Genomic DNA, 15,993 nt, shown 5'->3' with positions numbered 1-15,993 from the left:
ACAGTGTAACAAACACAGTATTGGTTTCCAAAAGCTCAAAATCTTCCAGTTTTTAAAATTTCACTGGTTTCCTTGTGTACTCAAGAATGAACAGGTAAATGGAGTGGATTATTTCTGGTCAAGGATCTTAAGTTTTTCTTTCCAAATTGTACTTATTAATCACTTTGTTGTGGTCCAACTTTTTGAAAGGTATATGGCGTTGCAAGCTTGGTTTGTAAGTTAATAATCAGTTGAGGAAATGCACAATAACAATAAGGGCCCTTCTAATTGTCACCCATTGCTTACATGGATGTAAAGCACTAATGAATGGGAGAGAACATCGTACATGCAAAGTTAGATCCTGTATCCACTCCATAAACCAGTTCCATTAGCTTTTTGGTGACAAATAATGTAATTAAAAACACAAACTGTTCACAGAAATCTATGGTATATATCACAAATCTGATAAAGTTACAAATTTAGTTTTAAACATATGGTGCATGAAATCTATTGTGATAATAATGCATAATAAATTAAAACATCATATCAGTTCTGATAACAATGCATAGCTCATGATTACATCATGACATTTGTTTGCATTGTCTTTATTTTGCAGAATCATTTACATAAAAGGCATTTGTTTGAAGACATTTCTTGCAATTATATATTCAAGCAATATGTATTTTTTGGGGGATGAAGGTACTGATTAAGGTGTTCAGAATCCTATATTACATAAGGCTCGACAGTGTTGTACAACCCTTTGAAATGCATAGTAAACAACTTAATTGCCCTGATCACCCACTTAATCAGGAACAAACCTGCCAATGGACAAATCAAAGCTTTTAAAGGACATGCTTATCAAGAATCCACCCAAATGGATTGTATTATATAGCCTCACTGTGTTACTTTTACTCTGTACTGATTTTGGAGTTAATATAAAGTTCTAGACATGGTTAGTAGATAGATTCTTTCTTGAAATTTGATCTGGTAGTCTTACAACAGACCTTTTTAAACCATGACCCCTGCATCACTGGAATCACTATCTGTACCTTCAATGGTTATAACCTATCTTCTACTCTGTAGATCACAGGCCCTTTATAGCTGAGATATAATCAAACTGGGAAACATGCTGTGGTGTGAATATTCATATATGTATATCTGCACATCACAATTTACATTGGTCGAGAAAAGGCTGTTGGTGTAACATGCAAAAACCGTCCGTCTTAACACCGCTCTTAAAGCAGGAAATGGAGGTAAGATATTTAACCAAAGCAGGAATAAAAAGATAATATAAAGAGAGCGCAACTTTTAAATGTAAACTTTCCTGCACTCAATATTAGGTATGAATCATATCTGGGCAAAACGTCAGATCTAGTAATATCTACCTATTCTGACGAGCTCAAGGAAAAATACTGACGCAAGGCAAGGTCACTTGAAACGAACATTTCACTGCTGTTTGTTGCATCATGGCAAGTTATGCTATGAACAAACTATAGATTTTTGAGGCACTCTATGCATTAATTCTGCATTTTTTTATCCTGTTTGGTTATGTTTCTGGACTTCAGGCAGTAAACACCTACTTTATTTCTCATACATTGTGCATTGCTTACAGTTATGTAAAGAGCTGCCTGAATTTAATGCTTCATACTCTGGTATGTAGAAAATAGCTAGAATATGAATAAATGAAAGCACATTTATAGTGCTCAGTAGAAATCATGATCTGTCTGCTGCACAGTTGGAAGAACTGTGAAGCAGGATATCAAAGCTCCTGTTTAATTCAATGTAGCCTTCAACTTCCCCCAAAAGCTTGCTTAACTGACAGGTAACTACAGTTACATGTAACAAACTTCATAGGAAGCAGAAGATATCATAACAAGAATGTGTAGTGATTTAGTAATTTTCATAACACTATTTAGAAATTTTGCAGATCATTGAACAATTTTATCACTATTACACATTTTCCCACTAAAAACAAAGGCACAATGGAAACAGGAAACAAGAATGAAATGCATCTAATTAATAACTTCAAAAATTAGAGGGGAAAAAGTCTTGTGAGCTTCTTTTCATAACCAATGTGCCACTTTACCAATTGCCATCCTAGCTTTTAGCAAAAGAATACATTGCTAAAATTCTGGTCAAGGTTAAGGAATTTTGATCAGCTGTATGTCAAACACATCTCAAGAATGAGCACAATTTGTTAATAGTCGACAGCAGTGATCCAGTACAAGCCCTGCAAACGAGTCTGTGGTTCTGCTCACTATCACTCTTTTTGAAAGCAGGCTTCTCACGGCATGCTGAGAAAGTAACGTAAATGGTCGAAAGTAGGGACATTTTGGAGAAGCCTAAACAAACAGGGAACTGGCTTGCAAATAAATTTCTCATTCTTTGGTTAACATGGATCATCCAATTCCAACACTAATGTGTGTAGCATTATTTAAATAAAATGAAACACCAAATCATCACATGATTAACACAGGGCTTCCTCAACAACCCGCCTTCCGGACTTAAAATCCACATATAGACCGAACACCCAACTCTTTTTTTTCTTTTGAAAACATGCATTTGAGGTCTTTATAATTATAAAAGTTTATATATATATATAATATATATGTTAAAAAAACTTGCAAGAACTTGTGCAGCATAGCTGGCATCTCCATCTCCTGTAGCAGTGCAGTCCATCATAAGTATCTGTTCAGTGGTTGCATTGGTCATGCTAAGGCCATTCATGGTATCGTTTGCCACTCTTTTTCCGTTCCTTTTGCAGGTGTTCCAACTCTGCCTCGTACATCATTTCCTGTACCAAGTACTTCTCTCGACGCATCCTGTCACACAAGTCTTTGGGCATATCAGGGATTAAGTAAGCTATGAAGGTCTTGAAGCCAAACACAAAATGCTGAAATAAAACAGAAATCAAAAGATTGATACCTGCTTTATTACATGTTCCTTTACATCATTTTAACACCTTGTTCCTATCTCAATGTTGTTTTGCCTTTCCGGCTTTCTTTTACCCTCAGACCCACCACAAGGCACTTATTCAGTTTCTAACCTATCGGTGCTCTTGCCCATGGATTACACGATTTGAATGCTTTAGTTCTTTGATCCAAAAATATGTTTGAGTGGATCAGGGAATATCCCTTTACTTGCTGGACTGCCCTCCTTGCCAAAAAGGATCTCAGCCAGTCATAAACAAACTTCCTTTTGGAGAAACTCCAGCACACATTTCTGCTGCGCATGGCTTTCAAACTTGATCCCCTAGCACTGGTGAAGGGCCATTATTTATATTATTAATTTGAACATAATTCTGTGCCTTACACATAATATATAGTTATAGTAATCATTAATCCACTCTTATGAATCAAAGTCTTGAACTTGCAATACTAGTTCTAAATAGATAGATTATAAAGAATGACATGTTATGACTTTCTTAATATACATTGCTAATGTTGCTTGTGGTAGTATCCACTTAAAGAATGTGCATTTTCCTTTTAGGAACACTGTGTATAGGTTAGAATATGTGCAGAAGCTAGTGCGATGTCTCCATTTTGTGGAGCAGAAATGTGTGTGTGTAATGAATAATACTGGAGTTAAATTTCTGGAATTTAAAACATTGGGACCCCATCTTTGGATAATGTGCTGTCTTCAATGTACACTCATGTGCTTTCAGTCCCATTTCCACATTCCTACCATCTTCAAACTTGAACTAAATCTTACAGTACTATCAATTCCGGTGGTTAGTTAAAACTTACTGAGCATCCTGGTGACTTCATTAGTACATTTTAGGTTTAGTCACATTCAGTCTAAGGGTTTTTGATACTTATTGGGAATGCTAATAAGGACATAATTGGTAATCACATTCCCAGCATTGATGATGGAGGAAATCAGTAAAGGACTCCAGTATTATTCATCACACAGGCACATTTCTGCTCCACAAAATGGAGACCTCTCCAAGCGTTGTCTCACTAACAACTTGTACAGTTGTAACCTGATGTCCCAACTCCTGTACTCAGTGCCCTGACTGATGAAGGCAAGTATGCCAAATGCCTTCTTCACCACTCTGTTTACCTGTGTCACCACATTCAGGGAAATATGTGCCTGTATCCCGACATTTGTCTTTTCTACAACACTCTCCAATGCCCTACCATTTACTGTGCAAGTCCTGCCGTGGTTTAATTGACCAAAATACAACGCTGCACACTTATCCAAGTTAAGTTCCATCTGCCATTCCTTGGCCCGCTTCCCCAGTTCATCTGATCCTGTTGAAATCTTAGAAAATTTTCTTCACTATCCACTACACCACCAATTTTGGTGTCATCCTAACTACTACTAACCACATTTACCACATTGTCATCCAAATTGTTAATATAGATGACAAACAACAATGGAACCAGCACTGATCCTTGTGGCAATCCACTGGTCTCAGGCCTCCAATCTGAATAACAACTTTTCACTCCCACTCTCTGACTCCTTCCACTGAGCCAATTTTGTATCCAATGTGAGAAAGATTTGTTTATTCCTATTCTTTGTTTTCTGTCTGTTAACTGATTCTCAATCCATGCCAATGTTCTACCCTGATTCTATACCTTCCCATCTTGTTGACGAACATCTTGTATAGGATGCTAGGGAAAGTCTTCTCAAAAATCTGACTGCAGAAAATGAGTATCTCCAAAAATGATCATCATTGCTTTCCGTTTATTCTCTGAATAATTTCTTTTGCATGTTGTTAGTGTATTAGAAACATTTGCTATTGGCCTCTTGTGACCTGTGTTTGCATTAGATATGTTAAATAATGCTTCAAGTGGAACAGTGTAGTGTATTTGGTTGTAAAAGGGTGTCTGTGGCTTCAAGGATTGTTTAAACAGTCCTGTGATCGACTGTTCTCTGGGTTGAAAAATCGTCGATAGAGCCAGTCTGTAGAAGCCCTTGGAATAAATTAAATCCTGTTGTGCTGTGAGGAGCTCTAGTGTTTCTGTTCAATTCTTTACTTGCAAGATCTCACAAAAATCCCAGATACTTCACTGGCAAACAAACACAAAAATAAACAAAAAAACCCCTGAAAAGTCAGGGCCATGATCATTTCACACAGTTAATGTTACCACTAAAGCATTAACTAAAATATATTTAATGAATTAAAATGTTACATTAACACTGAACCATCAAGTCAATGTGAAACTACACACCATTGGTACAGTGAAAAAGATGATTAAACTGTGTTAAATGAAGCTTCCTTTGACATTTCAAAAACAACAGCTACAATGCAGCAGGCTACTGAGTGAAAGAAATACAGGGGGAGCAAATTGCAGGCCCTCTATTCTTTATTTTGTTTTGGTTCTCCATCACTTTCCCAGTACACTTAATCATTCTTAATGTAAATACTTGCACCAGAAGGATTTGAGTTAAATCCTCAGCTTTACCATCAATCCATTTGGAAGCATTAGCAAAGCACCTGTTATTTCACCATTCCCTGGTTTGTGAGCTGCTCTTTAAAAAAAAACTGCCAGCAAGTGACAATCAAACTAAAAACCCAAACTTTAAGTTTTCCTCCAGATGGTGCCTGATTTAATGAGGTATCCCAACATATTTTATCTTTAAGTGGGAAAGTAAAATGTGGGAAAAAGTTTAATGCCTTGTACAATTAGAATTGCATCAAGACTCACTGAGAGCCAGGACCAGTGTCACAGATGTGAAGCGTATTCAAATTAAAAGGGTAAAACCTTACTTCTCAATCAGCCTCCAGAGTGTGAGGCGTTGGTTAATTTTTTCCAGGCACTGATCGAATTACATGCCAATAATATCTGATTATTATTTTATAAGCTGCTATGTCATTGATGTTATATTGATTGTGATAAAATTTCAACAGGATGCCATGTTGCAATACATATTGTCATCAATCACTTTGAAACGTGATTATTCCATGTTCCTAAACAAATATTGAATTAACTGCACTTTTGGACAAAACTCCTTCACAAGAGGGTACTGCCAATGAAGCAGTAGTAAAACAAAATAATAATATTGGATAGAATGAGAACAGAAAGTAAGTTGGAGTACTTGAAGTTGAAAAGTTAACGAATTCAAATGAGTTGCAGATTTGCACCCTGAGGGAATTAAGGGTGGAAATTGCAAAGGCTCTGGGAAGAATGTTTTAATGATCCTGAGACAAATGTGTAGTGCAAGGGGTTTGGAAGATTGGAAATGATGCCACGGTTAGCGCTACGCTATTACAGCGCCAGCGATCGGGGTTCGATTCCCGTCGCTGTCTGTAAGGAGTTTGTACGTTCTCCCGTGTCTGCATGGGTTTCCTCTGGGTGCTCCGGTTTCCTCCCACATTGCAAAGACGTACGGGTAGGTTAATTTGGGTTTAAAATGGGCGGCGCGGACTCGTTGGGCCAGAAGGGCCTGTTACCGCGCTGTAAATAAAATTTAATAAAAATTTAATTTAAAAAAATTTAATATTCTAAAAGGGAGAGGAAGATAAATTAATACAGATCCAGTGGTAGACATTAGAATCAATAATTTGCGAGAATATGATCCACCATCTGGAAAAGTAAGGACTAATAAAAAATCAGTATTGATTTGTTAAGGGAAAATTTAATAACATCAAATTTGTCATTTTGTTTACCTCTACCCAATTCTTTCTTCTGTTGACCTCAACAGAATGGAAAGTTAGCAAAAACATCCAAAAGAATGGATGAAATAGTGGAAGGAGTAGCCTTGAACCAGTAAGATCATGGCAATATAACAACTTCAACCATGTACCTGCCAGAATGAAAGCTAGTGGACCCTGCTGTGGTGCACAGTGATCACATCCGCAGTAAGTGCATGAGGCTGGAGGAACTTCGGCTCAGAATTGATGAACTGGAGTTGCAGCTTCAAACGCTGCGAAGTATCAGGGAGGGAGAGAGTTATGTAGATGCTGTGCATCGGTAGACAGTCACCCCCCTTAGAGCAGGTGCTTCTAGGGTCCAGGAGGCAGATAGAAGGGTGACTGTCAGGGGAGAGAAAAAGAAAGGGAACAGGCAGACAGTGCAGAGGACCTCGGAGGCTGTTCCCCTCAGTAACAGGTTTTCCGCTTTGGATGCTGTTGAGGAGGGATGTCCTACAGGGATCAAGCGGCTGTAGCCAGGTCTCTGGCACTGGGACTGGTCCTGCTGCTCAGAAGGGAAGGGAGGAGAAGAGGAGGGCAATAGTGATAGAGGACTCGATAGTCAGGGAAACAGACAGGAGGTTCTGTGGAAGTGAGCATGAATCCCGGATAGTATGTTGCCTCCCAGGTGCCAGGGTCTGGGATGTCTCTGATCGGGTCCACAGGATTCTTGAGCGGAAGGAAAAACAGCCAGAAGTCATGGTACATGTTGCTACCAACGACGTAGGTAGGAAGAGGGATGAGGTCCTGAAAAGTGAGTTTAGAGAGCTAGGCAGAAGGCTGAAGAACAGGACCTCAAGGGTAGCAATCTCAGGATTGCTGCCAGTGCCACGTGATAGTGAATATAAGAATAGGAGGAGATGGCAGATGAATGCGTGGCTGAGGAGTTGGTGCAGGGGGCAAGGTTTTAGATTTTTGGATCATTGGGATCTCTTCTGGGGAAGGTGGGATCTGTACAGAGTGGACGGGTTACACCTGAACCCGAGGGGAACCAATATCCTTGCAGGCAGGTTTGCTAGTGTGGTTCTGGAGGGTTTTAACTAGTTTGCGAGGGGGATGGGAACCAGAGGGCTGGGTCAGAGGAAGAAGTGCATGGGGAAAAGTCAGATCTAACGTGTAGAGATGCTTTGAGGAAGGAGAAGCAGAGTATAGGGTATAAAAGTAGAAAGCTGGATAGGCTAAAGTGCATTTACTTAAATGCAAGAAGTATCAGGAATAAGGGTGATGATCTGAGAGCTTGAATAATTACATGGGACTATGATATAGTGGCTCTTGCAGAGACTTGGCTGTCACCAGGGCAGGAAAGGTTATTGAATATTCCTGGATTTCAGTGTTTTAAAAGGGATGGGGGGGGAGAAGAGGAGGAGGGGTGGCATTACTGGTCAGGGATACTATTACAGCTGCAGAAAGGGTGGATAATGTAGAAGGATCCTCTCTAGAGTCAGTATGGGTGGAAGTTAGGAACAAGAAAGGAGCAGTATTCGATAGGCCCCCAGGTAGCAGCAGGGATACTAAGGAGCAGATTGGGAGGCAGATTTTGGAAAGGTGCAAGAATAACAGGGTTGTTATTATGGGAGACTTCACTTCCCAAATATTGATTGGCACCTGCTTAGTACCAAAGGTTTAGATGGGGCAGAGTTTGTTAAGTGTGTCCAGGATGGATTCCTGTCACAGTATGTTGAGAGGCGGACTAGAGGAAATGCCATATTAGATCTAGTATTAGGTAATGAACTGGGTCAGGTGACAGATCTCTCAGTGGGTGAGCATTTGGGGGACAGTGACCACCACTCCCTAACCTTTAGCATTGTCATGGACAAGGATAGGAGCAAAGAGGACAGGAAGATATTTAATTGGGGAAGGGCAAATTATGAGGCTATAAGGCTAGAACTTGTGAGAGTAAATTGGGATGACATTTTTGAAGGGAAATGTACTATGGGGATGTGGTAGTTGTTCAGGGATCTCTTGCAAGATGTTAGGGATATATTTGTCCTGGTGAGGCAGAGAAAGAATGGCAGGGTGAAGGAACCATTGGTGACAAGAGAAGTAGAACAACTAGTTAGGAGGAAGAAGGCAGCATACATAAGGTGTAGGCAGCAAGGATCAGACAGGGCTCATGAGGAATATAGGGTAGCAAGGAAGAAACTTAAGAAGGGGCTGAGGAGAACAAGAAGGGGACATGAAAAGGCCTTGGCGAGTAGGGTTAAGGAAAATCCCAAGGCTTTTTTCACTTATGTGAAGAGCAGAAGGATGATGAGAGTAAAGGTAGGACCGATTAGAGACAAAGGTGGGAAGATGTGCCTGGAAGCTGTGGAAGTGGGTGAGGTTCTCAATGAATACTTTTCTTCAGTATTCACCAAAGAGAGGGGCCTTGATGACGCCGAGGACAATGTTGGTAAGATTAATGTTCTAGAGCATGTAGATATCAAGAGAGAGGATGTATTGGAGCTGTTAGAAAATATTAGGACAGATAAGTCCCCGGGGTCTGACGGAATATTCCCCAGGCTGCTCCACAAGGCGAGGGAGGAGATTGCTGAACCATTGGCTAGGTTCTTTGAGTCCTCGTTGTCCACGGGAATGGTGTCGGAGGATTAGAGGGTGGCAAATGTTGTCCCCTTATTCAAAAAAGGTAGTAGGCATAGTCCAGGGAATTACAGACCAGTGAGCCTTACATCTGTGGTGGGCAAGCTGTTGGAAAGAATTCTTAGAGATAGGATCTATGAGCAGTTAGAGAATCATGGACTGATTAGGGACAGCCAACATGGCTTTGTGAAGGGAAGATCATGTCTCACAAGCCTGATAGGATTCTTTGAGGAGGTGACCAGGCAGATTCATGAGGGTAGTGCAGTAGATGTGGTCTACATGGATTTTAGTAAGGCATTTGACAAGGTTCCATATGGTAGGCTTCTTCAGAAGGTCAGAGGGCATGGGATCCAGGGAGGCTTGGCCGTGTGGATTCAAAATTGGCTTGCCTGTAGAAAGCAGAGGGTTGTGGTGGGGGGAGTGTATTCAGATTGAAGGGCTGTGACTAGCGGTGTCCCACAAGAATTGGTTCTGGGACCTCTACTTTTTGTGATATTTATTAATGACTTGGGTGAGGGGATAGAAGGGTTGGTTGGTAAGTTTGCAGACGACACAAAGGTCGGTGGTGTTGTGGATCATGTGGAGGACTGTCGAAGATTGCATTGGGATATTGATAGGATCCAAAGCTGGGCTGACAAGTGGCAGATGGAGTTCAATCCGGAGAAGTGTGAGATGGTACACTGTGGAAGGACAAACTCCAAGGCAGAGTACAAGGTTAATGGCAGGATTCTGGGTAGTGTGGAGGAGCAGAAGGATCTGGGGGTTCATATCTACAGATCACTGAAAGTTGCCTCACAGGTGGATAGGGTAGTTAAGAAAGCTTATGGGATGTTAGCTTTCATAAATCACGGGATCGAGTTTAAGAGCCGTGAGGTAATGATGCAGCTCTACAAAACTCTGGTTAGACCACACTTGGAGGACTGTGTCCAGTTCTGGTCACCTCATTATAGGAAGGATGTGGAAGCATTGGAAAGGGTGCAGAGGAGATTTACAAGGATGCTGCCTGGTTTGGAGAGTATGGATTATGAGGATAGACTAAGGGATCTAGGGCTTTAGTCTTTGGAGAGACGGAGGATGGGGGAGACATAACAGAGGTGTACAAAATATTAAGAGGAATAGATAGAGTAGGCAGCCAGCGCTTCTTTTCCAGGGCACCAATGATCAATACAAGAGGGCATGGATTTAAAGTAATGGGTGGGAAGTTCAAGGGAGATATCAGAGGGAGGTTTTTTACCCAGAGAGTGGTTGGGGCATGGAATGCGCTGCCTGGGGTGGTGGTGGAGGCAGGTATGTTTGTTACATTCAACAGATTGTTAGATAAGCATATGGAGGAATTTAAAATAGGGGGATATGTGGGAGGAAGGGGTTAGATAGTCTTAGGCGTGGTTGAAAGGTTGGCACAACACGGTGGGCCGAATGGCCTGTATTGTGCTGTACTGTTCTATGCCTTGTCTCTTGATTTCCACAGTGTTCAAAAATCCATTGATCTCAATTTAGAATTCCATCAAAACTGAGTTGTTACCTTCTCTGAGGAAAGAAAATTTTAAAGTTTTACAACCCTCCGGATGTAGAACATTCTCCTTGTCTGATTGCTCCAGGGCAGGTACCTTTACACAATCTACAAGGAAAGCAAATCTGAAATATAAATTGGTCAAAATTTCTGGGGATGTGGCTGAGGAAAGTAGGCCCCAAAGTCTTTGAAGTTGATGAAATTTGACACCAATTCTGCACAAGAGCTCTCAAGAGTATCAGTTCTGTGAAAATATAGAGCTTAGAATAAAGCTGTTGACAAAAGTATAAGCTTATTTGTACATAAGGACTGCTAGAAAGAAAAATCATGGTTCCATTTAGATTTCCTGCTACCACCCCAGCAATTAATATAATAATAATAACCAGCCAAAGCAATCAAACCCCAGCAATTCCTCAGGGCATTATCCATCTTCAGCTGCTTCAGCAATGACCTTCCTTCCATCATTAGCTTAGGAGGTGGGGATCTTTGCCAACTGGACAATGTTCAATTTCATTTGTAGTTCCTCAGAAAATGAAGCAACCTATGCCTGCATGCAGCGAGACCTTGAAATATCCAGGTCTGAACTGATAAATGGCCAAGAATTATCATACTAAAAGTGCCAGGCAATAACCATTTCCAGCTCGAGAGAATCCATGCGTGTACCATTGACATTTATGAGTCTTCCACTATCAACATTTTGGGGTCATCATTGACTAGAAACTCAGCTGAGTTAGCAACATCAACACTGTGGTTGTAAGGGCAGATAAGAGGCTGAACTCTCAACGCCCTTCCACCATCTACAAGTCATATGCCAGAAAGGTAATGGAATATTCTCCATTTACTTGGATTAGTGCTGCTGCAGCTACATTTGATGCTCAACACAATCCAGGCTAAAGAGGATGCTTGATTGGCACCCCAGCCACTATCATACATATGCATTGCCTTCACCACTGGTGCGCTGTGACTGCGGTGTGTGTCATCTAAAAAATGCACCGCAGGTACTCACCTGGTCTATGCTGACAGCACCTTCTAAACCTGTGCCTTTTATCACTAAAGAAGTCAAGGTCAGTAGGCACATAGAAACACCACCTTCAAATTGTACACCATCCTGACTTGGAAATCTTTTGCCATTCTTTCATTAATACTGAGCCTAAATCCTGGAATTCCAAACCAACACTGTGGAAGACTGTTCAGCAGAAAGACTGTGACAGTTCAAGGTAGCTCACAGCAACCCTTCCAAGGGCAATTAGGAATGGGCAGACACTCTTTGATACAGTTTAAGGTAGTTCACAGGACCTATATGTCCGAAGATAAGCTAGCCCATTTTTATCACCATATAAATCCTATATGTGACAGATGTAAATCGAATGTGGCTTCTCTGACACATACGTTTTGGTCCTGTCCTCGTTTGGAAAAATATTGGAAAGACATTTTTAACATTATCTCAATTGTATTGAATATTGATTTACAACCTCACCCTATCACTGCAATTTTTGGATTACCAAGGATAGAGTCTGGCAATTTATCTGCTTCCGCTTACCATATGATTGCCTTTGTCACATTAATGGCCAAACGATCCATTTTGCTTAAATGGAAGGATCCAATGCCCCTTACTACTTTTCAATGGTTCTCTCAAACTATATCATGTTTAAACTTGGAAAAAATTAGGAGTGGTACTGTTGATCCTTCGCTTAAATTTGAAGACATTTGGAGTCCATTTATTCAATACTTTCATATGATATAGATCCCTTTTCAATAACTTTTCAATTTAGAGGAACGGAGTTGATGACATAATATTGCTCTATTTCTAAGAGAAATTTCAGTCTAGTTTTTTTTTCTTTTTTTTGTCTTTTTTTTTGAAATTTTTTTTAGTTTGGTTTGATTATTTACAATTTTCTATTGATTTGGGGATTTTTTTTTCTATTCTTTTATATATACATATAAATCTTTTTCTTTCCTTTATATTATATTCATCTACTAAGAGATCATGAGATCTAAAGATTTTTTTATATTTTATTATTCTTTATGATTATCTATGCCATGATTGTTCTCTTGATTTCTTTGTATTACATGTACAATCATCAATGTTATATATTAATATGTATTAATTTGGAAACTAATAAAAAGATTGAAAAAGAAAGAAAGAAGGAATGGGCAATAAACACTAATAAACAGGTAAATTTAAAAAGAAAATATCTACTGACATGAGATGAGGAAGTTGGCATTGGTAGACTGTTTTGCAAACCGTAGATCTCAAATCATCCTGTTCCCCAAAGTTCACTACATGACCATAAAATCAACCTTATGCAGCACATCCAGAGAAATATTATACACTTTATATAGTAATCGACATATTTTCCTCAAAACAAACTCCCTGCGACATGGTGAAGGTATGTCGAGAGGTGAATTGCACAACTGACCTCAAACACGATGATGAAAGCCAAACGTGCAGCCAGAACATGCCAGAATTGTAAGGTGACCTCATATCGATTGTGATCCCATGGAGGAGCCCTGTAGTCTCTGTACCTGTAAGTTAAAAACTAGATGGAAACCTAAGATTCCTATAAATGTCAAAACAGTGACTGTAGAGGATAGATTATAACACATATGTTTTTGTTTTGGATTCTGGGCAGCCCAAGTTAGGTCCTGGCATTTACACAATTAAAGTTGACCATCTTATTCCGAACTCCTGCACTTTTTTTTTTAACCAGATTTACGATTCTGCTGATATGGCAAGGAAGCAAGAACTAAACACAGGAAGTCCATAACTTACACTGGCCACCTGAATCTTACGATGAACCACTACCAGAATAAAGTAGGTTCTGAAGTGATGCACTTAACTGAAACTCAAATTTTCCACTTTAACTGCGAACAGCCTTGCTTTTCTATAAAGTGTTGGGTTACTGTGCACTGGAGCATTGATGCACAATACTACTGAGCTCATGTTTTCAGCCACTTCATGGGGAGCTAGTAAAAGGAGGCCAACTCATTCATTGGAAGGATAATTGAAATTAATATGTTCTCAAAGCTGTTCCCACAAATTAACTGAGATAAAAAAACGTGTTGGATAGTGGAGAGAAAAAGGAGAAGCTATATATAATCAAGTTAAAGAAAAATGAAAGCTAAATCCTCAAATGTAACATTAAGCTTTTCTGAATGAATAAGATAACTTGTGGAAATAAAATTTGGATGGAAGTAAAATCCATCTTGCTTAATGTTTGTTGAATAATCTGTCTCAAAATACCTCCACATCAGTCAGACAAAAGCAATGTAAATTGTTGCCCATATCATTCGCTCATTGTATGTAACTAAAGGCAATTTCCAGTTTTCTTTACCAAACATCAACCTTCTGTAATTTATCCATCCTAAATCCACCTTGATAATCTTATCTACATTCCCATCTTTGTAGATAATAATATAAGCTGACATCTTGTGCATTGGCATCGCATTAGCTGATCATATTCTCTCTAATGCCATCATCTTATAACAAACAAATGCTCCATTTTCTTTAATTCCTCCAGCTGAAAATGTTGATGGGAAGGAGACATTTTTCATTTTGCCTCAACCTTTTCAAGTACATTAGAAAAATGTTTTATTGGATGGACTGGGCAAAAAGTCATCCTCTACCCACTTTGTAGCAACATATGCACCAATGGAATTGAATTTCAGAGAGGGAGAGCTTTCATAGTTTCATAGTTCCTTTAGCCTCTTCAGCAGAGGAAAATTTTCTAGCCTGGAGAATCATGGCTTGGATTGACATATGCTCCCAAAATATGCACCCGTGCATTGAAATGGGAAATATCCCATTAGTTGCACTAAAAATTGGAAAAGGGAATTTGGGAAAATACATTTCATTATAAATGCAAACAGCAGGTTAGCCCTTACTGTGAAAGAGCTGGAGTTTAAGGATAGGGAGGGTTTTTCACAATTGTACAAGGTGTTGGTAAGGCCACACCTGGAATACTGTGCGCAGTTTTGGTCCCATTACATAAAATAAAAACATATTGGAGGCAGCCCAAAGGAGTTCCACCAGGCTATTTCCTTGGATGACAGAGTTGTCCCATCAAGAGAGACTAGACAGCTTGGGTCAATATTCCTTGGAGTTCAGAAGAACAAAAGGTATCCTTGTTCTAACATAGAAGATCCTAAGGGGACTCGACAGGGTAGACGTTGAGATGTTTTCACTAGTGTGAGAGTCATAAACAAGGGAAGATAGCTATGAAATAAAGAGCTGTTCATTTAGCATTGAGGTGTGTAGAAATTTCTTTCCTCAGAGGGTAGGAAATCTCTGTAATTCTCTACCCCTGAGGGTGGTGGAGATCAGATCATTAGATAAATTTAAGGTGGAGACAGAAAAGTATTTGAAGGAGTGAGGAATTAAGAGTAACAGGGAACTGACACAGAAGAAGAATTGAGGCCAACAAAGATCAGCCATAATCATATTGAATAGTCGGGCAGACGAGGGGCTGTGTGGCCTACTCCTGCTCCTATTTTCTAGTGTTCTTGTGAAAAACAAAAAGGTTAAATGCAAGTTCAGTAAGGCTTAGCTCTCTGACAGTTTTGTGCGGATCTTGCTTATACAAGGATAGGGACCATGTTCAGACCGCATAGTGCTATATTAAATAGTTTTGGAGAGCAACACATAATCTACTCCAAACCATGTCCATCCTCTCAGTATGTGATGTGACAATATGATCTGAATATGAAGGTTGAGATGAGGATTAGTAGTTGAGGAATTGCTGTAACAGGCTCATTAGTTGGTCTCTGATTTCTTGTCGGGTCCCATTTTCTCTTTTGCAGTCACATCATTTAGCTTTGAGAAGGTTTCAGTGTACAAAAGGAAGATAAAATATACTACCCCAACTGTAATAGTCACCTGCAGAAGCCTTCTTCATGTGTCCCAAAGTCACTTTTATTGAAATAGGACAAGCTGCCACTTACATAGCCTTTCAAACATCTGAAAGAAAATTAAACAAGTCACTTTTCTGTGAACAATAATAATAATTAAGTTGTAAATTACTCTGCATATTCCCAAATCACAAGGTTTAAATCCCAAAACAATCAACTCACTTTCTACTGAACTTCTCAATTACTTAAGCAAATTGGTAAACAGGAATGGTGTACAAATCCTTTTGAGAATATGGCCTAGAAAGGTTTATACTAAGTTATTATTTTATACCAACACATGTTCATCTAATCCAAGTTTTTTCTATCCGAGTGTAATGGCATATCCCTGCTCAGCTATTATATAAATGTTGTTGATTCAACCTTTATACTGGGCTGT

General features: G+C 39.6%; 1 protein-coding gene across 1 annotated transcript in view; it reads right to left on the bottom strand.

Moving 5' to 3' along the window:
• Positions 1 to 2,402: 2,402 nt before the first annotated feature.
• ano3 (anoctamin 3) overlaps positions 2,403 to 15,993 on the bottom strand; it is a 364,194-nt gene continuing 350,603 nt past the window's right edge. The window contains exons 26-28 of the mRNA XM_052029629.1: positions 15,586 to 15,666; positions 13,130 to 13,235; positions 2,403 to 2,872 (exon numbers count right to left, since the gene is read on the bottom strand). Coding sequence (XP_051885589.1) covers positions 2,693 to 2,872; positions 13,130 to 13,235; positions 15,586 to 15,666 — 367 coding nt within the window. The 3' untranslated portion in view covers positions 2,403 to 2,692. The remainder of the gene's footprint in view (positions 2,873 to 13,129; positions 13,236 to 15,585; positions 15,667 to 15,993) is intronic.

Source organism: Pristis pectinata, chromosome 14 (genome assembly GCF_009764475.1).
Source record: "Pristis pectinata isolate sPriPec2 chromosome 14, sPriPec2.1.pri, whole genome shotgun sequence".
NCBI lineage: Eukaryota > Metazoa > Chordata > Chondrichthyes > Rhinopristiformes > Pristidae > Pristis > Pristis pectinata.
This window is presented reverse-complemented; position numbering and strand designations above follow the sequence as displayed.